The 26,577-nt window shown below is 64.4% G+C and overlaps 1 protein-coding gene across 5 annotated transcripts in view; it reads right to left on the bottom strand.

Moving 5' to 3' along the window:
- Window positions 1-26,577, bottom strand: part of Crtc1 (CREB regulated transcription coactivator 1) — a 43,739-nt gene that overhangs the window by 5,256 nt on the left and 11,906 nt on the right. For 2 of the 5 annotated variants that reach the window (XM_074053609.1, XM_074053610.1), the window contains exons 2-11: window positions 13,901-14,017; window positions 11,658-11,795; window positions 11,044-11,105; window positions 9,904-9,998; window positions 9,570-9,655; window positions 8,745-8,785; window positions 8,327-8,544; window positions 4,916-5,049; window positions 3,822-4,127; window positions 2,147-2,251 (exon numbers count right to left, since the gene is read on the bottom strand). In XM_074053609.1, the coding sequence (XP_073909710.1) occupies window positions 2,147-2,251; window positions 3,822-4,127; window positions 4,916-5,049; window positions 8,327-8,544; window positions 8,745-8,785; window positions 9,570-9,655; window positions 9,904-9,998; window positions 11,044-11,105; window positions 11,658-11,795; window positions 13,901-14,017 (1,302 nt within the window). Of the gene's footprint in view, window positions 1-2,146; window positions 2,252-3,821; window positions 4,128-4,915; window positions 5,050-8,326; window positions 8,545-8,744; window positions 8,786-9,569; window positions 9,656-9,903; window positions 9,999-11,043; window positions 11,358-11,657; window positions 11,796-13,010; window positions 13,059-13,900; window positions 14,018-26,577 lie in introns of those variants that run through there. The other 3 variants (XM_074053608.1, XM_074053611.1, XM_074053607.1) reach the window with 3 other exon arrangements.

Genomic DNA, 26,577 nt, shown 5'->3' with positions numbered 1-26,577 from the left:
GCACAAGGGTGCAACGGTCGTCTTTCTGCCATTCGTTCCAAGGAGGGGGGCACCTGCTGCCCCGTCCCCCCAAGCCCAGTCCACCATCTCTGTTCTCTGAGCCCCAGGGGTGGGGACCTCACTTCCGCTGCGAGAAATGTGGTGGGAGAGAGGCGTGGGCAGCCCCGGAGCAGGGCCTGTGAACGCGGCCAGGACAGAAGGCTGTCCCTGTGGGACGGGAGACGGACACAGGCCAGACACGGCACAGGACAACGCACAGAGCCATCACCGCCAGGCCAGCACGGGTCAGGGCACGAAGAGGCCACCGCCTCCCAGACCCAGGCCTGTGGGGTCCCCACGCGGCTCTGAGCCTGCCGTCCCTAAAAGGGCGGGGGGGGGTTGCAGTCCACCTCATGGACACGGGACGGAGCGCAGCTGGGATGGAAGGGAGGAGACAGATGGCCGTGCAGGTGAGGCCTCAAGTAACTGCTACCGCTCGTCCCTATGGCTGCCAGGGCCTGGGAACCTCAGGCTGGTTCCCCACTGTGGGACGGGGTAGCCTAAGAAAGTCCATGCCTCAGTTTCCCCATGTAACATGCGTGCCCAGTGCATCCAGGTGACCGTCCTCACTGACCAAGGCCCCTGGACTCCCTCCAAGCTTTTTGTCTAGAAAGATCCCGTGCGCTCCGATGACCCAGAGTCTGGGTCTTGGGGTTTGGTCACAGAGATGGGTTGGTGTCTGGTCCTTCTGGCCACACAGGTGGTCAGGGGAGTGAGCAGAGACGGCCACGCGGACACTGGCGAGGAGTTGGCGTGGGGGGACGCACGGGAGCTGTGTCGCCCTAAACCCCACAAGAGCCGCCCGGTGAGGCTCCGCCCGGTGTCTCCGTGCCGCAGCTCGGGTTTTGGAAAGGGGGCCGCAGGGCTGAGGCTGGGTTTGCCCGCCTGAGGTGGACTGTTTTGGGGTGCTGGGTGGGATTGAGCATCTGTCCCCACGGCCTTAACGGACTGGCACACGGGGCTGAAGGCCATGGTTTCTCCCGTGGCGCCGTCCACGAGGACAGCAGGTCAGTGCACGCATGGGGAAGGGGCCCCACAGGGGGTCGGGGCAGGGAAGCTGATGACGAGCTTGGCCTCTGTATCTGACGAGGGCCTCCTTGGCCCTTGGGCCCCTGGGGGAGTCCCTGTCCCTCTAGTCTCTGGCAGGGCTGGTCCACCCTCACCCGTGTGAGCCGCTGCTCCCCACGCCAGCACGTGACGGACGACAGACACACAGACAGGGCTGTGAGACAGTGGCAGACTTCCCATCCAGGATGGACTGACCGGCTTTGGTTCAGGGCAGAGGCCCCGGCTACCCTAACTCCTACCCCTGTCTGCCGGCTACGACCTGGATGGCCTCTCCTGCCCCCTCCGGCCATGGCACCAAAGGACAAGATGACACGGGGCTGAGACCACAGAGCTCAAAGCACTGTGGATGGAGTGGGGTGTACAGACGCCAGGCTGACCCCAGACCTGCCTCGAGGCCACCCCCCCGTCCCCGTCCGTGCAGCAGGGCCCCTGTTGACAGGCAGGGCCTTGTCCTCGTGTCATCTCTGCCACCTCACAGGTGTGCCCAGGGACAAGGCACCCTGACCTCATTCCTGCCAGGTCCCCTGGAGGGATGGCAACTGTCCCTGCTCTGTAGAAGTGAGGACCCTATTGTCCCCTCTACCAGGGACAAGGAAGTGACTTCACAGCCTTGCACATGGCAGAGCAATGACCACGGAGACCAGGACGCCAGGAACGCCAGGCGGAAGGCAAGGCCAAACTGGCCTGAGGCCCGGGGTCCGGGCCAGCCTCAGTCACCTCATGAGACTTGAGGTCAGGCTGGCCCGGGGTCTTGAGGACCACAGGACGTTGAGGGGCGCCCCGAGGCACTTGGTGGGGGGCCCAGCTGCGGCTGTCACAGGGGCAACGGCCACCGGTAAAGTCATGGATTTGTGCGAGGGACCCTCACCACCCCCGGCGGCGCTCGGCAGAGACGACACAGAAGGGACAGGGAGCCGGTGGCTCCCGGAGGGGCCCGAGAGGCCGGCTCGGCTCTGATGGCGAGGGCGGTGAGATGGCATGGAGCGGGGACGAGAACAGACAAAGCCACACGGGACAGGACACAGCTGGGGACCCTTACTTGCGGGGAGCTCCCGGGGGAGAAGCCTTGGTTGGAGACGGGCGAGGTGGGCGACTGGTTGGCCGGGGAGCCGGCGCTGGTGCGGTACTGCGGGAGGCCGGGCGCCTGCAATGACAGACATGTCAGGATCTCCGATCCCTGCTTCCGGGGATCACCGCACCCCACAAGTCCCCGGCAGGCCCCTGGTCTGGAGCCCTGAGCAGCTGCTGACCACGATGTGCGGACAGCTGGCCTTGACCCTGTAGGCTGCAGGGCTGGACAGTGGCACCCCACACCCCACTCGTGCGTCAAGCAGACACACCTGCATACAGCAGGCAAAGCCTGGACGGGCAGGCGAGGGGACCCCCTTCTGTCCCCAGCTGTCCTTAGCTGTAGGTCCTGGCGGGTCCTGGCTATCCAAGACCTAGTCTGCCACCAGGCTGGGGGGACCACCTCTGGGGTGGAGGGACTGACAGGAAGGATCTGAGCATGGGTGGCCACTATGGCAGGTGTCCCTTGGATCAAACCTGCCTGGGTTTTGCCATCTGAGAGACTGAGGACTTGACGTGTGAAGTCACCACTTGGGCCACCAGACCTCTGGGAGGCAGGTGTGGCCAGGCAACGACCCGGCCGTGCTGTGTGCTCCTGGAGGGGCTGCTTGACCTCTCTGAGCCTGCTGTTCAAGGAGGCTGAGCCCCACAGCTGCTTAAACTTCTTTCCCTAAGTGCCCCTTTTCTTAGCAGCGAGTCCAGGCGGAGAGGCGTAGGCTCGGTCAGCAGGGCGTGGGTGACTGAGGGTCACTTGGACCCTCCCAGAGCTGCGCAGGACAGCAACGGGGGCCCTGTGAGGCAGGGTGGTTGACCTGACCCAGAGCTCCAAGAGGGGGACACCTCTGCCCCTGGCCAGGACACCCTCACCCTCCCATGGCTGCCCAGCTCACGGGCTGCCCCCACCCGCGGGGCCTCCCGAGCCCTGCTGCTTCCACCAGACGCAAAGCGTGGACCTCTCTGGGGCCTCTGCCGGGCGCCCTCCAGGGCCCAGAGCACCTAGGGTGACCCCCAGCCTCCGTCTGCAGGGCCTGGGCTTTGCCGAGCACGCAAACTTCTGGGGACACTGAGCCTGGGCACCTGCCTGTGGCCGAATGCAGCTGTGACCGTCCCTCTCCCACACTCAGGAAGGCCTGGGGATGCAGGGGTCACACCACTGTGCCCAGAGCTTGTCACCGCAACCTGGCCTTGGGCAGGCATCCCACGGGGTCAGTGAAGCCCCCCGAGCGCTGGGCTGTGTGACCAGCTCTGCCTAGGCTGGCCTCATCTTGCCTTTTCCACCGAGCTCAGCTTGATCCCCCGGTTTCTGTGTGTCTGGTCCCCAGGCCACAACAGTGCCCTGGTCCTCCACCCTGCAGGAGGCCTGGACTCAGCAGGAGGGGACAGCGGGGCCATGGCTGTGTTCGGCAGCTGGTCATGCCAGTGACCAGCCCGTGCCTCAGTTTCCCCATCTGCGCACGGGTGCCAACCTCAGCTTCACTCTTTAACAACCACCTGGGCTGAGTACCTGCTCCAAGGCAGCGCCTGTGTCTGTCCTGACCCTGACTGACCGTCCTCCTTCCTGTCCAGCACTGTGGCCTCCCGTGGCCCCTGGCTCCTCCTGCCCGAGCCCCCCATCCAGGCCCCGCAGGACCCCATCCTGGGCTTACCGAGGCAATGTCAAGCCCCATCGGCGGCTGGCCCGTGCTCTCTGGGGGGCCCTGGGGGAGAGGGGACAGTACCGTGACCGCGAGCGGGGGCAGCTGCGGCCCCCGCGTCAGGCTGGCGCTGGGCATGAGGGGGCCACCCGGGGGGAGGCCGACGGACACCTGAGGGGGTGGCGGAGGTGGCTGCTGTTGGGACGCGGGTGGTGGTGGTGGTGGCGGCTGGGGCTGTGGTGGTGGCTGGGAGCCCGCCTGGTTGAAGAAGGCGTAGGGCAGCTGCTGCTCCAGAGACAGGGCGTCCATGGCCACGGCCTGTGGGAGAACAGTGTCGGGCCACGTACGCTTGCTCCCTGGCTGCCAGCACTCGGGGACACAGTACCCGCTTGTCCCCAGCGTGGCGTGCTCAGCCATGACAGGTGGGCAGTCCTGGGGGTTTCCCAACGGTGAGGAAACAGGCCTGGCAAGGGTGGTCCTTGCCCAGGGTCACGGGGCTGCAGCTAGACGCCCCTGGGCAGGTGATCCAGCTGGCTGTGACTTTATCCTGGTGCACAGTGGGCCACCCTGGCGTCCTGGCTGCTATGGGCACAGGATGGCCACACTCTGGGGACGCGGTGGGCCAGCTCCTAGCCCACTGAGGGGCTCACAGCACCCTAAGCACCTTGCCCATCTGGGGGGCTTAAGGGCGTGATTGCTTGGTAAGGATGGACCCAGGACATTGCCGGAGACGGATAGGAAAAGCAGCAGAAAGCTGGGGGTCACCTGCAAGGAAGCCATCATTGCAGGGCAGGTGGGGCCCTGGCCTCGAGAGGGGCAGGCGAGCCGGGCTGTGCATAGGAGCCAGGGGACTTAGGTAGTTAGACGCAGAGCTCTAAGAAGCTGTTTCCAGAAAGGGAAGGGGCGGGAGGCGCGGATCGAGACCAGCCAGCTCGGGAAGAGGCTGCAGACACATCGGCTGCTGTCGGGATTCTGATTCGGGTCAGACGACCGTCTACGCGGACGGGGACACGGGGTGGGGGTACAGCGGAAGCCCAGCCCAGCTCGGATCCCACAGACCTCAGGAAGGGGCAGGAGGTGTCCGAGGTGGAGTGGGGCCCTCGTACCTGAGTGATGGGTGACAGCGGGGACAGGGTGGGTGACACCTGCTGGGTCTGTTGCCGCCTGGCCTCTGTGCTCAGGGACAGGGGGCTGACGCTGGCCGGCCGGTGCTGCGGGGAGGAGCCGGGCGTGCTTATCCCTGTGAAGGAAGTCGGGGACGCTGAGGAGGCCACACTGCCCGGGGAGGAGCCAGCGGGCACTTCCCACGGCCAGCCCCGGGGGCTCCCCTGGCCCCATCTCTGGCACAGACCCTGCTCTGTGCTCCTCCCACTTCTCCATCCCCCAGGAGGGGCGTGTCCCGTGTGCTCAGCCAATCAACACTGAGGCTTGTGATTGGCCCCCTTGCAGGGGCACATGACCAGCTGGAGCCAATGAGAGCCTGCCCTGGGCCTTTGGATGGGATTTCAGGAAGTGCTGGCTGCAGTTGGGGGGAAGGCAGCACCCCCACATCTGGCCAGGAGCCTCAGAATTTCTGGGGGCACAGGCAGCACATGGAGTCCTGTCCAGTCACAGGGGACACTTCCAGACTTCAGGGTAAACGTCCACTTTCTGGCTTGGCTTTCAGTAGCTCAGGCAAGCCTGGCCCGCCACCCTGTGGTTTCGTAACACCTGACCTTGTGCTCCTTCCATGTCCCACAGCCCTGCACCCCATGCTGGAGAACCCCCACACTGGCTGCCCTTAGGGTGCTGGTGCTCTGCCTGTAATCCCAGCTACTCAGGAGGCACAGCAGGAGGTTGGGAGTTCAAAGCCAGGCCAGGCAAATAGTTCATGAGCCCCCATCTCAAAAAACCCAGCGCAGAAAAGGGCTGGCGGAGTGGCTCAAGGTGAAGGCCCCGAGTTCAACTCAGCCCTGCCCTGCCCCAAGGCCCCGTGCTCTGAGCCTGGGCTATGGATGAGTGGAAGGTCGGGCAGGGCAAGCCAGCAGGGTGGAGTTGGGGCCTGCTGGGTTCTTGGGGGGGCCCCTGACGACAGTGACGCCCTGGGCCCAGCTTGACCCGGGTCTGCCCCGAACCTCGGCTTCCTCTCGGGGAGATGGAGCTGATAGCCACCGCCCACTGGGGTTCACAGCGAGGCCCCGGTGAGGTCACGGGCGGCCTGAGGAGCCTGGAAGGCTGTCAAGCCCAGCAGAGCTGCCTGATGGAGCGGGAGGGAGATGGGGCCCACGCCGTGTCCTGGCAGGCGGCTGGCGGGAACACACCCAGCGCGTGCTGGGGACATGACGTGCCGTGGCTCCCGTGCCCGGGGCGGCTGCTTGGCGGGCGAGCTTGGACGCGTCTGCCCTTCCCCACTGGGCCCTGCGGGCTGCGCCTGGCGCGGATGGGGGGACAGGGCGGAGTCACGCAGCGCTGCATGGCGGCTTCCAGACAGGAGGGGTCCACTCTTGCTCACAGTGGCCTGGGTCAGCCCTGGCCTCTGAGTGACACCATCTGTCCAGTAGGGTGAAGGGACACTGAATTGCAGGATGGGAGTTGCTAGGGCTTTGTGAGCGGCAGAACCAAAGGCAGGAGCTACTGGCCAGGCAGGGCCTGGGGCAAACGTGGCCCAGTGAGGTGCCCGGTGCTGCCGGCCGCCCCGATTCCAGAGAAAAGCCAGAAGCCAGGCTCGCCACAGGCCGGCCTGCTTTTTAACTGTGTCTTTTAGGTATCTGACACACGCCATCACAGCCACAAGAGCTGCCTGAATGCATGGCTTTCATCCCTGCCCGGGCGTGGGTGACCACTACCCCGGAGAGGCCAGGTGGGCGGCAGGGTGGCCGGGCACCTTCCTGCTTTGCCAACCTGGATCCCCTTTGCAGCAGAACCATGGCCAGCTGGAGAGGAAGGCCAGGGCGGGCAGCCAGGTGGCCAGGCTGTGGGGCCTGTGGCCAGGATGTGACTCGGGCAATGTCCCCAGACCCCTCTCCCTGTCACAAGGCGGGTGGGGGTGGTGGTGATGGGGGGAGAATCTGTCCCTGTGCCCGGGGTCAGCAGCTCATCTTACACTAAAAGGTGAAGACCAGGTAGGGAAGCGGCCGGTTCTGAAATAGCCACACACGGCAGACATTACGGGCGGGGCCCGCCAGCCAGCAGCGGCTCACATGTGCCGTGCCGGTCTCTCTCTGCTTGTTTAGACTGGGGCGGCTGGAGGTGTGGGGCTCCTGGGCGGGCTCTGGGGGGCTGCCAAGGCCCCTGGGGCGCCGAGGGGGCTGGGAGTGGGGGAGCCGGGAGGACGGGGCGGAAGGAGGAGGCTCTGTGTGGGCCGGGTGGGGACAGTGCAGTCCCTGAGGCCTCCTGCCTGGCCAGGCCTGGGCCCCCCTTGTGCCCCGTGCCAGGGTGTGACAGGCAGGACACCTGGGGCCAGGACCTTGCTCTGGCCTCAACCCGATGTCATGGGGCCCAGGGACGGGGGTGAGCGCTCGGCCAACACGTGCCAGGCCCCGGGCTCCCTCCCAGCCCTGCACACGCACGCACATGCCAACACGCGTGCGCACACACGAAAGCCGGGGAACACGTGCGCCTTGCCCCGCTGGTGCCCTGCGCTGTGGGCACCGGGATGGGAGCACCTCACGGTCCCTTTGCTGTCCACGCCCCGCACAACCCTGCTCCCTGCAAAGCACACGAGGAGACCCCTGCTCTCCGTCCAGGTGCCGAGCTCCCCCCTTCCTGCACTCCTTTCCAGGGCAGCCATAGGGACGTCCCCAAAGGATCGCAAAACTCATGCTTTTCCCAGGAGAACCTGGCCCAGCGCTGCCTGATGCTCTCACGATCCAAACCCGTACCCTACTTCAAACGGGGCCCCAGCCCAAGGGACAGCTGAGGAGCAATGGAGCAGAGCTGGAGAGGCCAGGTGGTCTGAGGACAGGGTGAGGTGGACAGGGCAGGCCAGGGACGGGCTCACAGGCTGCCTGCAAAACAGTCGGGGCGGTGCGTGCAAAGGGCCTGGGGTGAGGGCACCCCACTGCGGGGGCACGGCTGGGAGACGGGGTGCAGGTGCATCGTGGGGGCCTCCCAGGTCTCGGACCTCCATGGGGCAGGAGCTGAGGGTCACGAGGGCTCCCAAGCAGAGCTGGGGTGGGGCAGATAAGCAGAGAGGACGGGGAAGGGTGGCCTGGTCCTCATGGCAGCTGCTAGGACACACCTGTGCCACGTGTATGGGGGGACAGAAGAGTTCAGGGGACACTGCCAGTCCTCAACAGAGCCCCAGGACAGTCTCCAGCAAGGACAGGGACAGCTGCACCACCTGGCTGGGCTGACCCTGCACAGCCTGCTCCCAGCTCCCTGTCCCCCCCGGAAGTCACCGTCCCATCTGCGGGGCACCGTGTGTCTGTCCACCCGGCCTCTGCCCAGGCCCCGCTCCCAGCACTTTGGACGCAGCTGGGATAAGTCACCTCTTGCACTTGGATGGGGACATGGTGCCCGCGCCCTCAGGGCCTTACCCTGGCCCGCACCGAGGCCCAGGTGCGTGAGGTTGGTGGCCAGGTTTCCGGCACTGCCAGAGCTGCTGAGCGCGGGGAAGGCGGGCTCCTCGGGGTCCAGCGGGGTGGGCAGCGGCGAGGGGAAGTGGATATTGCTCAGGTCGGGCAGGGAGCCCCCCGTGCTGTGGGCGGCAGGGATCAGGGCTGTAGTGTTCTCCTGGTCGGTGGACGGGAAGATGCTGGGGACAGGCCAGGGGACATGGTGAGCGCTGGGGACGCAGATGGCCATGTCACCCCCTCCGTCCCCACCCGGGACCTGGGGACATCGCCACTCTCGGATGACCGCCCACAGGGGAGCTGTGTCTGGTGGCCGGGACAGGGTGTCTCTATCACCTGGACGGCCATCAGCGGCCACTCGGTCCCCTTGGGCTGGACTTACCTGATCCCAGGGACCTCACAGGACTTGGGCCTGGATCCTGGCTGGAAGAGAAGATGGCTGTCAGCCGAGGGGAGCTGTGTCCCACGCCCCGCAGGGCAACTCTCTGCCCTGCCACAGCCGGGCTGCCCGAAGCCACCAGCAGCTGGGCCCAGACGTCCTCACAGTCCAGGGCCTGCCGCACGCCCTCCCGGCTGCCTGGCCTCTCAACACCCCTGGGGTGACTGCCACCCTGTGACCACAGCCCGGGAGGCGGCCAGCGTGACGTCCCTTTCTCTGCGTGGCTGTGGCAGGGCGGGTCCCTCCTTGGCCAGGGCCCTGTGGTCACGTCAGGGGACCCTGCAGAGCGTGCTCAAGATGGCTCTGAAAGGCACCGTGCAGACAGTGTCCACGGGGCACCTGCCACCTTTGCTTCCTTCACTGTGGAAAGGGGACACGACCACTGACCCCCTCCCTGCTCCCTGACATTCCCTTTCATCTGCATGTGGTCAGGGTTTCCTCCTCCTGGTACTGGGCCTTGAACTCGGGGCCTACATCTTGGGCCACCCCAAGGGTCTCGGGAACTATTTGCCCGGGGTTGGCTTTGAACCGCCATCCTCCTGGTCTCTGCCTCCTGAGAAGCCGGGATTACAGGCGTGAGCCAGCAGCGCCTGGCAATCGACCTGCTCTTAACAGCAAGTTGAACCAAGAGGGCACCTGAGCAGCCCTGAGCCAGGGTCACAGCTCAGGAAGAGAAAGTCACCCCAACCGGCTGGCTCGTGAGTTTTCTGTAGGCCAGGCTCGGTAAGAGTGACAAGGAAAAAAAAAATGGTTTGACTGCAGTTTTACCTTCTTGGTGTCCCATGCCTGCTTGGAAAGGTTCTTGTCAGCCTCTGACGTGGTCCCCTCCATTCCTGGGACTGTCAGAAGTAAGACTAGGGTGGAAAGAAGGACGATGAGAAAGGAGTGCACCTGCAGCCACGATGGCACCAGGAGGTGCCCCAGAAGTCACAGACACGATGAGTAACTTCAGGTACGCGCTCTTCAAGACCCAACTCAACTAATCCCACCTGTTCAAGTTTCACTGAGCCCCTCCTCTTGAGGGGCAGCACAGTCCAAGTCTTCCTTCAAAGGTCTATCCGCCACAGTAGGTGACCTGCTGGACGGTGAGTGCCCCCCATACCTCTTTTCTGGTGTGCGTCCTGGGATCCACCCGTGAAGGACTCTGACGGGGTGGGCGTCAGCGCGGTCTGGTGCAGTGCGGAGTCCGAGTTGGTCCTGGGGACAGGAGAGAGACGGTGAGGCCCACGGGGGACGAAAGGCCTCCTGACCCCTCTTCACCAGAAGCCATGAGTCGTGGCCCCACACTGCATCCCCTGCTGGGGACAGAGTGGCCACGGGGTCATTTTGCACCTGGTGAAACCCTGAAGTCACAAGAGCGACCACTGCTCCACCTGCAAAGCCACCGTCCAGCAGCACAGAGGCAGAGACGCCCTCCGCCCCTACCCCGTCCCTGCCGACTTCCTGGGGGCCCAAAGTCCCATGGGGGTCCAGACTTGGGGTTCCAGTCACCAACCGTGTGTGGCAGGCGGCACAGGGGTTTCCTAGGTGGGAGTGTGTATGTGGGGGTCTCATTTCAACTGCCCACATACTGGACAGGGCGCAGGGGAGCCCCCACTCAGGGAACCGAAGATGACAAGGACAGGGTGACCTCAACCTGTGTGGGTCCTGTGTGGCTGACGGGGACATCCCCACCAGTCCCTGATGAGGGACAAACTTAGTCCAAGGAGAAGAAGTGACAGTGACCCAGGCAAGTGACATTTCAGAAACTAAGCCTCGCCCTGCCTGCCCCTGCTGTGTGTCCCCCAGCCAGTGTCCTGACCTCTCTGGGTAACACGGCACCTATGCCACTTGGCTCTGCCTGTTTTATGTCCACTAACGTGACAGCGGTCTGACGTGTGGTGACCGTGTCAGTTGGGTCCGGTGACACCTGTGGGTTCCAGCTACTTGGGAGGCTGGAGCCCAGGAGTTCAGGGCCAGCCTGGGCAGCACAGGGAGACCCCAGCTCAGAAAATGACAAATAAAATAAAAACGAACAAAGGAAGCTGTAAGCTGAATATGTACGTTTGGAAAGAAAGAAAAAAAGCAACGAGGAGGAGAAAGAAAAGGACGGAGGGAGGGAGGGACAGAGGACGAGAGGGCCTGGTGGGGACTCTGGAGACCCCGCTGTGGCCGGTGCCAAGGTGACTTCTGGACGCATCCAGCCTCCCCGTGCTACAGGACTGGGCAACGGTGACAGTGCGCCCTGAGCCTGGACACTGACCTTCTCCAGCTGGTGTCCGCGGGCGGGGACAGGTACACGGTGCCGTACGGGCAGCTGTCGGCGTGCACTGAGTTAAGGGACGGTGGACTCAGACCCCTCCCGGCCGGCTCGCAGTGGCCTGGGCTCCCGTCCCCTCCTGTCCTGTCACATCCCATCCCATCCGTCCCGTCCTGGGCCTGTGTGCAGCTGGGCCGGCATGGCGGGGGCGTCCTCCCGGCCTCTCCTCTCCTCGCAGCGTTTCCTGCCTGGCCGAGCGCAGCCCCTGTCCCCCGGGGACCCGACCCCTGCACCCGGCACTCAGCACCGTCCTCGGGCGAGCGCACGTGCGGCCGCGCCCCCTTCTTCCCGGGGCCCAGCTGGCCCGGCTTCCGCGGGGAGGAGAGGAGGACGGATCGCGGCTCCGTCTGCACGGCGACTTCCCGGCACTCTGGGCCGGCCAAACACCCAGGATGGCAGCGTCAGGAGGAGACTCCGCAGGTCTCTGCTCCACCGGGGATCAGATGGGAAATTCATGCACCTCTTATGCACACAGAGCCAGCGTGAGGTCCACCTGGTCTCACCCACTTCCTCCCAGCCCTGCCGCCCCTGCCCACGTCCTCTGCCAGGAAGGATATCTGCCGCCCATGCTTGTCCACCGACAGGGGCCTGCGGTGTGGGGAGCCAAGCCGGCCACGCTCCCGGTACACTCTGTCCACCAGCCCATGGTGCCGCGTGGTCCGGCTGGTGTCCAGGCCCGAGGACTGGAAGGGTGTCTGGGGTGAGGGGAGGACAGGAGGCGGAGGCAGAAACAGAGAAACCCAGACACTGATCACCAATGGCACCCACCCGGCTCTGCCCCCCTCTCCCCCGAATCTCCCCGACTCCCCTGGGCCCACCGTGGCCTGGTGAGGGCTTCCTCCTGCAGCCCAGTCCCCCAGCCCTCCGAGCCCTGGGGTGGGGGTGCAGAGCCGGCGAGGGGTCCAGGCCTGGGACACAGGCGTGCGGGCAGCTGGCATGCACGGGCCAGGCAGAGCGGCACAAGCTCGGGGCCATCGCCAGCCAGCCGGGGAGCAGGCGGCCCGAGCAGCCCTCCCCAGCCTGGCCAGGTGCAGACGGGCCTCCGCCCACTCCCAGGCCTGGCCAGCCTCCTGTCCCCACCTACGTCATCCCTGGAGGGGCTGCCAAGACGGGGCCCCGCGCTGGCCCCCAGGGGGGTCCGGGCTAAGCCTCGGCCCCCACAGGCCCTTCCCCGGCGTCTCGTCCTTCTGGAGCCCCAGCACCTGGGGCTGGCACGAGGCCCCGGCCAGGCCCTGTGTCTCTGCCTGCCCTCGCCCCGTGAGGCCTCTGGCCATCTGAGTACAGTGAGATCGGCCACTCTGCCAGCTCTGGACGCGGCAGTCTGCTGCCCGGCCATCTGGCCCCTGGGACCCCTCTGGAAGGCACTCGCCTGAGCACTGGCTCGGCTCTCGGGGATGACCCAGCCAGCAAGGACCCTCGCTGGACGGGGCTTTCTACACTTTTACCCCTCCAAAAGGATGTGAACCCAGGAGATGGCAGCAAAGAGCAGGGGTGGGGACTTTGCCACCAGAAGCCTGGAAGGATGGGGCCATCGACCTCTCAGCGCAGCCCAGAGGGGGAAACTGAGGCCAGAAGCAGAGCCAGGGTGGGGAGGAGGCTGGGCCAGCCCCGCCCAGCGCACGAGGCCCCTCCTGTCGGCCGGGGACGCCGGGGACACACGCAGATGCGTGCTTCCTGAGGGGCAGAGCATGCAGCATGGGGACACATGCTCAGATACGGCCGGGGTGGCCCCGGCCAAAGTGACATCCGCCCAGATGGCCCCCAAGCGTCCCCCGGGGGCCTCTGGATGTGGCCATGCACACTTCCCGAGATGGGGTACAGGCACATCTGTGGCTGTTGAGCCACAGGGGGGGCCTGGGACACCAGGCTGCTGCCGTGTCCCCGCGGCCTCAGGCTAGGGACTCAATTACCAGAGAGACAGGAGCCGCGGCCAGGGCCTCCCCCAGAAATCCGCTGGGCTGAAAATGCAAAGAACCGAGACTCTGAGTGGCCGGGCAGGGGGCGTCCAGGGTCCCCCAGGCGGTGCCCAGCAGGGCCTGTGACCCTTGGCCTGAGAGGAGGAGACATCGGCCCAAAGGGCTTCAGCAGGGAGCCCGTGTGGAACCAGAGTGACAGAGTCCCGGTGTCACCTCTAATGTGGCCTCAGGGGACCCAAGCCAGGCAGACCCGAGGAGCTGGGGGTCCACTGGGGACAGCCCAGTTCCACCCGGCCCACAGCTGTTTCTGGGGCTCTCGCAGCACTGGGTAGATAGATGTGTGACTGCTGGGGGACCCTGAGTCCCAACCTGGCTGTCCCCACTCCCACCTCTGCCTGCAATGGACAATGGATGATGGACGCTGGACGGGGAGCCGGCAGCCTTATCTCCCCTCGTTTACGATAAGGCCTTGCGGCCTGTGGGAGCCGCACTGGGTGGGTTCTTGCCAAAAACCGCCTGCCGACAAGTGGGGTCAGGCGGCCGGGCCTCCTTCTAGAACTGCTGGGCTTGCGGCTTAGGGAGGTGGACGGAGCCAAGGCCCCGAGGCCCCGAGCGCTTCCCGCGGCCACACAGCCGGCCGGCAGGTGCAGAGGCTGCCGGGGCGCTCGGAGCTCGCTCGTTCGCTCGCTCGCTCGCTCGCTCACAGCAGCCAGGCGGAGGGCTGGCTTTGGGGTCCATGCAGGGGTGCGGCTGGGCCAGTCTGCGTCCTGCTGGCCACGGTACAGGGGACAGAGTGGGCAGGGGAGGGTGGGCCCGGCTCTGTGTGAGGACCCTGCCGTCCTGAGCGGGTGGACACACGTGGGGGGGTGGGTGGGGGAGCTCACCTGGAAGGGCAGGTCCATGGCACCGCTGCCCAGCTGGTTCACGTTGGGCAGGGACCCGCCGTAGTACTGACCGCGGCTCGGGCCCAGCTGCAGGTACTGTGACTTCTGAAGCTGCAGCTGCAAGACAGAGGCCGCCAGCTGGGGGAGGGGACATCGCCCACGGCCACCCCACAGGGCGCCCTGGGAGGTCCCACTGTGGGGACCGTGACCCAGGGACTCCCAGAGAAACCAGGCATCTCCTGACCAAACGCGAGCCCCATCACCGAGCCGGGCAGGGCTGTGCGCCCCGAGGAGGGCGGTTTACACTGTGAACTCGGGGCCCTGGCGGTCTTGCTGGTCAATTTGACCTGCTGGTGACCACGTAAGGGGACAGTGATATGATGACTGTGGAGGTGGCCGCACGCCCACCCCAATAACCATTTCTCATCTCAGCCAGAGCCTGCAGTGGACCCTGGGTGCAGGGACACAGCGCTGGCTGGGATGCGTGCTGCAGGGGTTCCAGCAGCCCACTTGGGGGCCTGGGTGGCCCGGCAGGTCCCCAGTCCCGTCCGAGCACCGGAGTTCCCCGGTTCGTGGGGCTCCACGGGCCCAAGGTCACGCTGCCGTGGACGGTGTGAGCTGGCCTCAGGGAGGGCGGTCCCCGAGGCCCGCCACGTGGCCGTCATGGGCGTGGGCCCGCCGGTTGCTAGGTCCACAGTGTCCACAACAAGGAGGACCGGGTCCCTTCACAACAGCTGCTGGCAGTCTCCGCAGCCGCCCGCCCGCTCTCCCACGCCAGGCCCGCTTCCTGGGGGGCCTCGGACGGGAGGGGAAGCGAGCCTGGGAACTGGCCGCACGCCCGGCCGAGCACCTCGCCCAGGTAGACAGCTGTTTCCTGCTGCGGTGGAGCCGGGGCCTGGCCGCGCTCGGTCCTGGGGGGCTCCCACACCTGCCGCGGGGATGGGGGATGTCAGGAGCCCTGGGTCTCACTGCCAGCCGGGTTCGCCCTCCACCGCACCCCACCCCACCCCGCAGTCGTCCACGTCACCTGGCCGTGCCAGGCCAGGATGGGGAGGCTGTGCGGGTGGGGTGCAGTGGGGTGGGGTCCATTCCTGCCAACCTTCTGAGACCCCGTCACGCAGTCCTGGCAGGAGGCCGTTCCACAACCACCCCTCAGGGACCCGGAGGCCCCAGTTAGGCCTCAGTTTCTCCTTCTTGGTCACTCACCCAGGTGGGTCTGCGTGCAAAAACTGGGCTCCTGACCAGAAAAAGGGTCCGGACAGGGTGGAAGGCCTTTAGCCAGAAGATGCCCGGTGCTGGGAGCGACGTGGGAGCGGATGGCTCCGGCTCCCATGATTTCCTGTCCCCTCCACTTTCCTGAGGGCCCTCCCCACTCATGTCATTTGCACTAGTGTCAACCTGGCCCAGAGTGGCATTGGGACTGTTCCAAGCTCCCAGGAAGCAGCCTGGACACCCCGGTGCCCTGTGGTGAGAGCGTCACTGCAGGTCTAGGTCTAGGCCTTCCTGGACACAGGTGGTCACAGTGAGATGCAGGGTGGAGGCTTCAGGCCACGTGACCTCCCCTGGACCTCTGGAGGGGTGGAGGCTGTGGTCAGCCACGTGGACAGTTAACCACGTCCCCAGCACAGACAACAGCAAGAGCCCCGCACACCAGGGCTGGGAGCTCGAGGCTGGCGGGGTGGTGTGTGTGCGTCGCACTGACCATGGGAGGAGGCTGGGGAGCCCCAGCCTGGCTCTCCTGGACTCCACCCCATGCCTCTCCCTGCTCTGTTGGCCACGTCTCCTGCCGTAATAAACCATAACCACAAGTCTGCCGGTTGCCAGGAGATCAGAGTCCCTGTGAGCTGCCAAACCTGAGGGTGGTCAGCTCCCCGACCTCCCAGGAGCTGATCTCCTTCTCCTGGGGTCCTGGGGCGATTGGAGGCCTGCCTTGGCCCCCACAGGCCTCCACCTCGGCTGACCAACCTGCAGAACACCGTGTCACGTCCCACCACCAAGCCATGGTCCCTCGTGCGTCCCTTCACCTAAAGCCCCAAAACCATAGACACTGCAGGACAGAGCTCCACCCACCCAGGAGCCAGCCCACAACTGGTCATATAGTGCCAAACCATTGCAAAGGAAGAATGGACACTATTGTCCCCTCACTGGGGCTGAGGTCACAGGCCAGTGGACAGCCTGCCTGAAAGCCACATGGCAGCTGAGCTCAGACCCCAGAAGGCCTCAGGCAGCAGCTTGGCCACCCCTTCCCGGCCAGTCCAGGCAACCCTCAGAGCGGGGCCAGCTCTGGAGAGACCCCAGGTGGCCACACAGCTCCCTGCACGGAGCTCCAGCCTCCACACGGTCCTCAGAGCTGTGGACAAGGGGACCACAGCTGGGAGAGCTAAGGCAGCCACAGTGATGGAGCCCAAGGCCACAGCTACAGCAGTTACAATGGGCACCACTCAAGATGGGATCCACGGAGTCCTGTCACTGTACTCCACAATGGCCTCCCCATCTCTCCCCTGTCCCTACAGACCACCCCCCCTGCCCCCCCGCCCCGCTCCAAAGCCCCCTGGGCTTGGTCCTGTGACAGACCTTTCCCCCATCTAAAGGGACTGTGATGCCCCCAGGTGTCACTACACAGTCTCAGCTCGGTTGTCCCAACCCCACTTGGCTGTGGAAGTTCCAGATGAGCAGGAAATAGCAAAGATGTCACAGCTGTAGTCCCAGCTACTCAGGAGGCAGAGATCAGGAGGATCGTGGTTTGAGGCTGGCCTTGGCAAACAGTTCCCAAGGCCGTATCTTGAAAAAAAAATCCTTCACACACACAAAAAAAATGGTTGGTGGAGGGGCTCAAGTGGTAGAGTGCCTGCCTAGCAAGCGTGAGGTCCCGAGTTCAAACCCCAGTACCGAGCACCCTCGAGGCCCCGTCACACTGCTGGGGTACGCTTGTCACAATGATGGAAACGACTCAGCGAGGCACTGCTGCCCAGCTCTACTCATGGCTCCTCGGCCTCCGGCTATGTGGCCCTGGTGGTCACTTGTGCATGCCCACAGCTGGGCCTTTCACCCTTGCCATACCTGCTGTGCCTGTAGGGCATCCGGGGTCAGAACAGTGGGGCCATGGTCCACGTGGCAGAGCGCTGGCCCAGCAAGTTCAACGCTGGTTCAACCCCAGGACTGCGCAGAATCACAGTCACACTCCTGGAAAACGGCCTGTGCGTGGCGGTTACATTGCATCGGCCCAGGGTGCCCGGAGATACTCTGCACACCCTGCCCCTTCCAGAAGGGACTGAGCACCGGGATTCACTATCTTTGGGGTCCCGAAGCCAGTCCTGCAGTACCTAATCCAGAGTGAGCTCATCCTGACGCCTTGTTCACCTGTGGACCTCGTCCGCAGGTCCCGGGGCGGGGGCGAGGACACGCTTTTTGGGGAGACACAGTCAACCGCACTACAGGCACCGCAGAGCTTCACCTGCCCCCCACCCGGGACCCAAGCCCTCTGTGACCCTGAAGGGCTGGAGGCACAGATGTGGCTGGGACGACAGAGCAGTACTGGGGTCCCCCTCCCCTTGTTGTGGGGAGAGCTCCTCCTGGAGGGGACCTGAGCGCCCCATCCGGCATCAGGAAGCGCTGTGGGGCAGGGTGGGCAAATGTCCCCAGGGAAAGCTGCCTCTGACCTGTCCCCAGCCCTCAGCCCCTTGTCTGCAGGCAGGGGACACCTCCCAACTCCCCCCGACCCAACACAAATCCTTCCTGAGGACAAGATGGCACCCGGGCTTCCCCAGCCCCTCCTGCTAATGGGCTAGCCCACCACAGCACACATCGTGGCCTCCGTCTGCCCACACCCCTCAGGGCAGGTCCTCTTGTCCTGGAGCATCAAAGGGCCACCAAGCAGGGACCCCGAGGCTGGGGAGCAGAGTTGGGGCCCTAGCGTGATACAGCAATGGCCACTTCTCAAGATAGGAAATGACATTTGGGCAGCCCTCAGTTTCCTGGGAGCCCTGAACAGAACGAGATGAGCCCCCCCCCGCCCCACCTCCGACACACACCCCACCGCCGGCCCCTCCCAGGCAGGCACCACTCTGCGATGCAGTGGCCTTGGTCAGGCCGGGTCTGTCGCAGTCCCCATGGTAACAGCTGGCCTTCTAATGAGATTAAGTGACAGGCCAGCCGATGGCTGAGCGCAGCCCCTGCACAGGGGCCAGGCTGCAGAGGGGCAGGAGGCACAGGAGCTGTGAGCGCTGAGCACAGACCTCACACCTCCCAAGCCACTGTCGCTTCCTCAGGGCCTTTGCACGGACACTGTCCCCGCCCCCATACACGCCACCTAACACCCTGAGGGTGCCTCTGCCACTCGGTGCCGGGAACCCCAATCAAGGTCGGCATGTCTGCCTCCTGTCATACAGGGCCCCGGGAGGGCCAGGGGCAGAGCCTGTGTCAGGTGGAGCTCGGCCCATGCACAGGGAAGGAGTGACCACCGAGCACCTGCTGGAATGAGTGGAAGCCTGCCGAGGGTTGGGGGCTCTGGAATCGGGCTTCCTTCAGAACCTGGATGGGTTTCATGGATTCTGACAGGCGTCCTGGGAGCCCTGGGTGGCGTGGAGGCATTAAGCCCCTACATGGGACGGGGACCTTTGTCCTCTCAAGCCCCACAGCACCTGGAACCACAGCCCAGCCTGGCTCGCAGCCTGTGGTGGCTGACATCTCAGTGTACCCCTCCCTTTAGCACTGGGCATGGTTCTAGGGGCAGGGTACGTGGCAGCACATCAGACAGACAGACAGACAGATGAGAGAGGGGCTGTCCACAGGAGTCCCTGGTCCTGAGCGGGAGGGCCATGAGACTGAGCTGAGAGTGAGCAGGAGGAAAGCCCGGGGAGGTGGCAATGGACAGGGAAGGAGGGAATGGCAGGTGCAAAGGCCCTGGGGTTGGAAGTGCACAGGCTGAGGCTCAGGCTGGCAGACAAGGATGAAGTATGGATAGTTGCTGATGGGGCAGAAGCTGCTGGCACCACGCAGCATCCACAGTCAGGGCAGTGATGCCCTCCGCCAGCTCCAGGTCCCCCAGGAACCTTTGCCTGGCAGGCCACCCAGGCCCACGGCACAGCCCTGCCCGGCTGGGGGTAGCTGCCATCTGCTGCCTGCTGGCTTCAGGCCAATGCCTGCAGGAGCCACCTGCACCTCGGTCCCAGCCGTGCACTCAGGATCCCAGGCCCTGGGGGCCACTTAGCACTGCTGCTCGGGACCGAGCAGGATGAGGAGGGCACAGCACACCAGGGCCGGCCGTGCTAGGACCTGGCGCCTGCAGCAGGAAGCCGATTTCAGGGTGAGGGGATGGGACAGGAGCCCAGCCCAGCTCAGCCCAGCTCTGAGGCCTCCCCGGCACACCCTGGTGTGCCCTGTGCCACCCAGCAAGAGTGCCAGGGCTCTCTCTCTGTTTTTCCTTTGCTTTTTAAAACACATTTTCTTGCAAAACATTTTCTTTTTCCTCGTAGGTAAAGGTATGCTTTCCAAAAAAGTTGCGGGGGAGGCTCGTCACCCCACACGAATGTTACCATTAAAAGGTTTGGGGGGAGGGGCTGCCCAATGGTGAGCGCCTGTAAAACAATCAAATAAAGTCAAAACGGCCATCATCTCGTCTGGTGGCATTCGGTACACTCTTTGTGCTATGCAATCTCCATCTCCGTCTGGTTCCAGGGCCTTCCATCCCCCCACAGGAGACCCTGGTCCCCACCAGCAGTCACCCGTCCCCTCCCCCAGCCCCGGCAGCCCCGGCTCTGCTTCCTGTCCTGTGGATTTGCTGTTCTGGACATTTCTGACCAGCAGTCGTGCCAGACACGGCCTTCGTGTCTGGCTTATCTCACTTCACGAATTTGGAGGTTCACCCTCACCGTGGCGGGTGCCAGAGCCCCATTCTCCTCCAGCCCGGCATGCTCTATCACACGTGGCCACCACACTTGTTTATGGATTTACCCCTGGGTGATGGACACTGGGTTATTTTTCTACCCTGTGCAGAACCTGCTATGAACGTGGGTGTCCAGAGATGCACCAGGGCCGCCCTCAAACCTCAGGGGTCCCCCGGGGAGGGGACCACGGGGAATGTCACAGCCCTCAGCTTCACCATCCCCGCCTTTGTTCCTGTCCATTTGTCTGGCCGGGCTGGGGATGGACTCGGGTGTCTGTCTCTGAGGTGTGGCTTCCTTTTCCAGCCACTGCGCTGGGCCCCACGTGGAGGAGAGCGAGCCAGGTGACAGCAAGGTCCGCACTGAATGACCGCGGCGGGGAGGAGGCGCGAGGAAAGAGGAAAGGGTCGGTGAGCGACACGGCGGTGCAGGGGGCCAGGCGGCATGCCCTTGGGGACACCCCGCTGCTTGCAATTTCCATCACAGTGTAAACACAGAGCGATCCAAACACGGCGCTCATTCGGAATGTCTTTAATCAGGCTCGCCAAATCCCAGCCCCGCTGCGTGGGGGGGGAGTGCAGACACCCCGGCTGGGGTAGGGGGGTCCCTGGGGGTCCACAGAGCACAGCTGCGGCACAGTCCACCCCCACCTCAGCCCTGCCGGCTGGCTGTGTGCCCACTCGGGGTGGGGCCTCAGAGCCCGGGAGGGACACGGGACTGCCCAAGGTGGCCCAGCCAAAGGAGGGGCTCCTTCCTGGCTGGCAGGGGACAGCTGAAGGCTGTGTCCCCAAGCCCTCTCTCCATGGTCCTGGGGGCCCCTGGCCCTTCCTCATGGGGGGGTGGACAGAGGTCACTTCTCTCTCCCTTTTCTGGGATGGAACCCGGAGCCTTGATAAGCACTCTTCACCGAGCCACACCCCAGCCTGACCCTTCCTCTACGGTCACCAGCCTTGTTCTGTCTTAGTGACCCCTAAGCGTGTCTCCAACAGTCACACTGGGGTCAGGGCTCCCACCTCTGGCTCTGCAGGGGGCACAATTAGCTCACAGCCCTCACAGGGAGACGCTGGCTGTCTGCATGTCTGGGAGGCCAACCAGCCCCAACAGCTGGGCCCAGTGGCACCCCCGGGAAATGTCCCTCACAGCCCCTCCAGACCTGGGGACCCCAGCGTGGACCCACATACTGTCCTCAGGGCTGGTCCTTAGTCTGCCACAGGTGCCAGGACTGTCCCCAAACTAGCCTCCAGAGTGCAGGGTGGGGTTGGGGATCCCTAAGCTGGGCCCCCACTCTTTTTGCCTGGGTGACAGGTGTGCACAACCATGTCTAGCTTGTTAGTTGAGATGGGGTCTCGTAAACTTTGAACCTATGTCCTCCCAATCTCTGCCTCTGAAGTAGCTGGGATTACATGGGAGAACCACGGCACCCAGCTGAATGGCTGCTTTTGGAGCCACCTTTCAGGCCTGAGACAACTGAGATTTGGGGTACTTTTCAGCACAAACCCCAGAGGTGCTGTGGCTTTCCCTGGGTTTTGGTCACACACCACTCGCTCTGTGCAGCTACTGAGCTAAAAGGCAGCTCTGTGCCCAGGAGCAAAGGGAGGAGGAGGCCAGGCCAGGCGCGGCTCGGTGGCCTCGCTCACCCAGCCCGTGTACATGAGGCTCTGAGGTCCAACCCAGCACCGCAAAATTAGAAGAGAAAGAAAACAAAGGAGGAGCGAGAGAGAGAAAGACGGAGGGGGTGTGACAGCCGGGACACCCATCCCGCCTCTGGGCAGCTTCGCTGGACAGCCGGCCCTCAGGGACCCCTCACAGCTGGAGGCCGGCCAGGGCCGGTGGGCAGCTGGCCCTTATGGAGGTCCCAGGCCTGTCCCCGGCTCTGGCTGGCTGCCAGGCTCAGGGCTTGAAGACACGTCCGTCCCCCGCTCTGCTTCCTCCGTCCCTGGCTGTCATAAGGACCTGGCCACTGGACTTGGGGCCCACCTATGACCGCACCCGACCTGATCACACGTGCAGAGACCCGACTTCTAAGAGGTCACGGGTTCTGGGGAACAGAAACTTCTCAGGGGACACCGCTCAAGGCACTAACTGCTGTCACCAAGTTCCAGGTCACCTGCAGAGCCACACCGAGAACCATCCCAGGAACAACATCCCTGCCGCCTGTGCCCACGGTCCCTGGGCCTCAGTTCCCACCACAGTCGCCCAGGGCGCGAGGGTGAAGCGAGGCTGTGTATGTCAGCCGGGGAGGAAATGACGGGGCCAGGTGGCCTGAGAGCCAGGTGGCCGCCCCGTAATCCTGCCCGGGAGCCTGTGGCAGAGCCGCGCCAAGCCGGGATTTATGCTGACATGGAACTGTGTCACCGTCCAGAGCGAGGGCCGGGACGGTCCTGGTCCTGGGCAGGGCGACGGGGTGGTGGGACCCGCGGTGGGGTGAGGTGGAGGGCGAGGCCGGGGCAGTACGCTGGCCAGGCTCTGGTGCTGTGGGGTTTTCTCGAACGGGAGGACCCAGGGTAAGGCTGGGGGTCCCCAACCCAGGGACATCCACGGGGGTGGGCAGAAGAGATGTGGCACAGGGAGAGGAGGCAGAGGTGGAGCCTGCGAGCAGGACAGTGGACAGGGTGGGGACAGGAAAGGGGCCGTTGAGCCACGGTTAAGGAAACAACACAGGCAGAGGATGCAGAGCATCTGACCAGGACCTGGACGTCACGAGGCTCTGGGACGGCAGGGGTCAGAGCCCCAAAGGGCCAGCCAGGACTCTGCAGCGTGTGATGGCCAAGCTGCGTCCACCAGTGGCCTGGTGGCCCCGTGAACACAGATCCACCAAGGGCCCATGCAGGGGGACCCGTCCTCTGATGGAGGGAGGTGACCTGGGCCTCCTGAGCGCTCAGAAGGAACCAACACCCCAGGAGCGATGCAGGCCTGAACCCTGGACAAATGCCAAGGAGGCCGGGTGTGGCGGCCACACCTGTGACCCCAGCATTCGGGAGGCTGGGGCAGGAGGATCTCGAGTTCCAGGCCAGCCTGGGGTGCACAGTGAGACCCTGCTTCAAAAACCAAACAAGAAACAAACACAGCAAAGACATGACCGGTCGGCGAGGGCTCTGCAAGGCTGGAGCTCCTGCAGGCCACAGGGAGGGACGTCTGAGTGCCACCAAGCTGGGGCGTGAGGCAGGGAGGCCCCGCAGTCACCAAGGCCACAGCCGGCATGGTCCCAAGGCCCAGGGCACAGGAAGGACACAGCCACGTCAGTGCCGAGAGCCAAGGAGAAGGGACACCGGAGCCTGGCGGGCAGGGGCACACAGGTTCCCGTGACAATACTGAGTGCAGCCCAGCTCCAGGTGGCCTCTGAGAAAGGCCGAGGGACACTGCCAGGGGGGGGGTGAGCTCAGGGGACATAGCCTAAGGCCTCAGGGACTGACGAGAGGTGTACCAGCAGCATGGGTTCACTTGTGTCCCCAAAAGTTAAGTCTAAGTCCTCACTGCTGACAGCTGAGGCTGTGGCCTTACTCGGCAAAGTGTCTGCAGATAGCCTGAGTGTCCCTGAAGGGCCCGTGTGGCAGGCCTGGTCCCCCGCTGGTGACAGCGCTACTAGGAGGTGGTAGCACCAGGAAGGAGGTGAGGTACTGAGGGGGGGTGGTCCGTGAAGGGCATCTTGTTCCCAGTCCCTTCCTGTCCCTCTCTGCTTCCGGGCCATCGCAAGGTGAGCACCTCCTCCGCCCCACGCTCCAGCCGTGCCCCACGCTCCACTCTGCCCCACCTCAGCCCCACAGCAAAGGAGCAGCCAGCTGGGAAACCGAGAGCCCAGTCGACCTTTTCACTTGTTAAGGTGGTTTTCACAGGTATTTTGTCACAGTGACGGACACTGAGTGATACAGATAGGAGTGTCCACGGCACCTGCCCTGCACCAGCACCTCAGTCAGGTGGCGGGGATGGACACTGGGACGCTAAAGATGACATCAAGCCAAGCTGCGAACTGCAGGTGTGCTGTCTGCAAGGAAGGGTGCCAAAAGTCAGAAAACCACCCTACAGAGAAACGGAACACACACCGAGGCCCCCCACACCGTGGACTATCATTCAGCCATGAGAAGGAACAAGGTGACCCGTGAAAGCACATGGCGAGTGACAGGAAAGGCTGCATGGCTGAGACCCACTGATGAGAAATGCCTGCAACAGGCGGTAAGTGCAGCAGGTGGCCATTGGGGCCGGGGAGGGGAGGGGCTCCTGATGGGGACGGGGTCTCCTTTTGGGAGGGACGAAATGTTCTGGAACCACACAGAGGTGGGGTTGCACACACTGCTGTGTGCTGTGCCACTGAACTGTGCACAGTTTACCATGGTGACTGTGACTGTGACCGACTTTGGCTACAGCACTGCAACCTCTGCTCCCCCTTCTCTCCGAGGCCTGGTGTGTCCTTGCCTGTCATTGTCAAGATCAGGTCTCACTCTGTGGCCCAGGCTGGCCTTGAACTCCCGCCTTGGCCTTGGAGCAGCTGGGACCACAGGTGCCACCATGCCAGCTCACTGGATAAGGACACCAGTCATTGTAGACAGGGCCAGCCCTGAAGGCACACCACCTCATTCGAGATTTCCAACTCAGCCAGGCGCTGGTGGCTCACACCTGTAATCCCAGCTACTCGGGAGGCAGAGATCAGGCCAGCCACAGGGCGCGGTACGGAACTGGGGGGACACCATCCACGCACCCCACCGCATGGCTGTGAGGCAGAACGGGGGCTCCTACCACCCTCTGCCCACGCCTGGCCAAGGACACTGGAGAAGCTCGTGAGCGCCTGACCTCAGTGTCCTCACCCCCGCCACGGGGCGGGGAGTTGCCTGCAGGACACAGGGAGGGAGGACAGCGCACATCCTCCATGCCCACGTCCACGACACCCACGGCTGGAACTTCCACCCTGCTCAGGGAAGTTGGGGAGCCAGCCACACCACGATGGAGCCCGTCGGGGGTGGGGACACAGCACCGCCAACCTCAGAGGACGCCAGGACCCCACTAAGGGCTCGTGAGGACACGCGTGGCGTTGAGTCTGTGGCAGGTCGCCCATATCCCCATATCCGACGGGTATCCATCTGCGTGCTAAGGCAGGACCTGTGCCTGGACTTGCAGAGGGCTTTGGTGGGTGGCAGGAGGTGAGATGGGGCGGCCCTGGACTGGGAGGGACTTGTGTCCTCAGAAGGGTGGAAAGACAGAGAGACACGTGACAACACAGACACAGGCTGGAGGGAGCTCTGGGAGGCTGAGATAGGCCGGAAGGGGCCTCCTGGCACCTGCGGATGGAGCCAGCTCTGCTGCCACCTTGACTTTGGACCTTCAGCCTCCGGATGGCAAGAGGATGGATTTCTGTTGTGGGAAGTCCCCGGCTTCCGGCACTTTGTCACTACAGTCACAGGCAGCAGTCCAAGGCCCCGTGCACAAGGGTGCGCGTGGGCCACTGAGCCGAGGGAGAGCGGTGAGCCCCTCCACCATTCTCGTGTGCAGCCCGGGACATCGGGTGTCGTCTCCGCCCTCACTGGGGAGCCGACCTCAGTGTCAAGTCTTGTCACCAATTCCGCAACACAAACCAGCAGCAGGGACGCCGGCCACTTGACCCGGGGGGGGCTGCCTTTCCCCCAGCGGCCCCTCGCCCAGCCACGCCGCCCACCCCGCAGGGCTGGCCTCCCGGCCGTCTTGAAGCCGTCAAGCCTGGTTTCTGACAGGTGCCGCCCCCACCTCGGATCCCAGATGCAGCAGGGGGGGTGGCCGCCCCCGCCCCGGGCCATCTGCCAGAGCCGCCTCCTGGCAGCTCACAGCTCGGAGAACGAGAGCTAGAGCGAGAGGGGGGCGCTGCCACACGGCCTGCGCGCTGGGGTCGCCTGCGTCTGCGACCCGGCTGCCTCCCTGCCAGGTGGCAGGGACCGTGGAGGACAAGGCAGGAGCTGTCCTCGTTATCACCGCCCAGAATAGCTGGGATGCTCCACTTTGCAGACGCAGCTTGCTCGTGCTTACGTAACCTCGGGGCGCGACCCGGGAGGCTGGGCTGGCCCCGCATCCCGGCACCCTGGGCACCTCACGGCCACGGAGAGGGCAGGCCGTGAGCGGCAAGTGCTCCATCCTAGGGGACTGGTGGGGTGGACCTCACCTCCTGTCCCCAGACCACAATCCAAGCAGGCCAGTGACATGCAATTCTCCGAGAGCCACCCATGCCGGACAGGGCAGCAGACTGGCTGCACCCGTGGGGACAGAGGCAGGACAGCTTCTCACACCTGGCCATCGTGCAGCTCACGCGGGCCTCTCCAGGGCACAGCCCTCGGCCCTCCCTTTAACTCAGGCCACTCTCATTTTACAGACAAGTAGAACACAACGTGACCGTGTGGCCAGCATTCCTCTCCCAGGCAGTCCCCGATGACAGCACGTCAGGCCACACAAACATGGCACTTGCAAGCCACCAAGCCCAGCTCATCCCTGCTCCTGCTCCAGCTGGACAGCCATGTGGACTGGCCTGAGGCCTGGAAGGACGTCCCCCTCCCGGGAGAGCCCCCAAGCCAGCCATCCTCGACAGGGTGAGGACAGGCACACAGGCCAAGCGAGGTGGGGCCCTGTCTCACCCTGAGCCAACATACCAAGAAAGGTGTGGTGGCCCGTCCTGTTGTTAACCGCGAGGGCCCCGACGCCTAGGGCCTGCAAGGGACACAGGGCGTGGTGGCCATGCCTGTGACCCCAGCACTCAAGAGGCAGAGGCAGGAGGATCCCAAGTTCCAGGCCACTGTGGGCTACACAGCAAGATCTCGCCACAAAACACCAAAACCTTCTGTT

The sequence above is a fragment of the Castor canadensis genome, chromosome 14, assembly GCF_047511655.1.
Source record: "Castor canadensis chromosome 14, mCasCan1.hap1v2, whole genome shotgun sequence".
NCBI classification, from domain to species: domain Eukaryota; kingdom Metazoa; phylum Chordata; class Mammalia; order Rodentia; family Castoridae; genus Castor; species Castor canadensis.
This window is presented reverse-complemented; position numbering and strand designations above follow the sequence as displayed.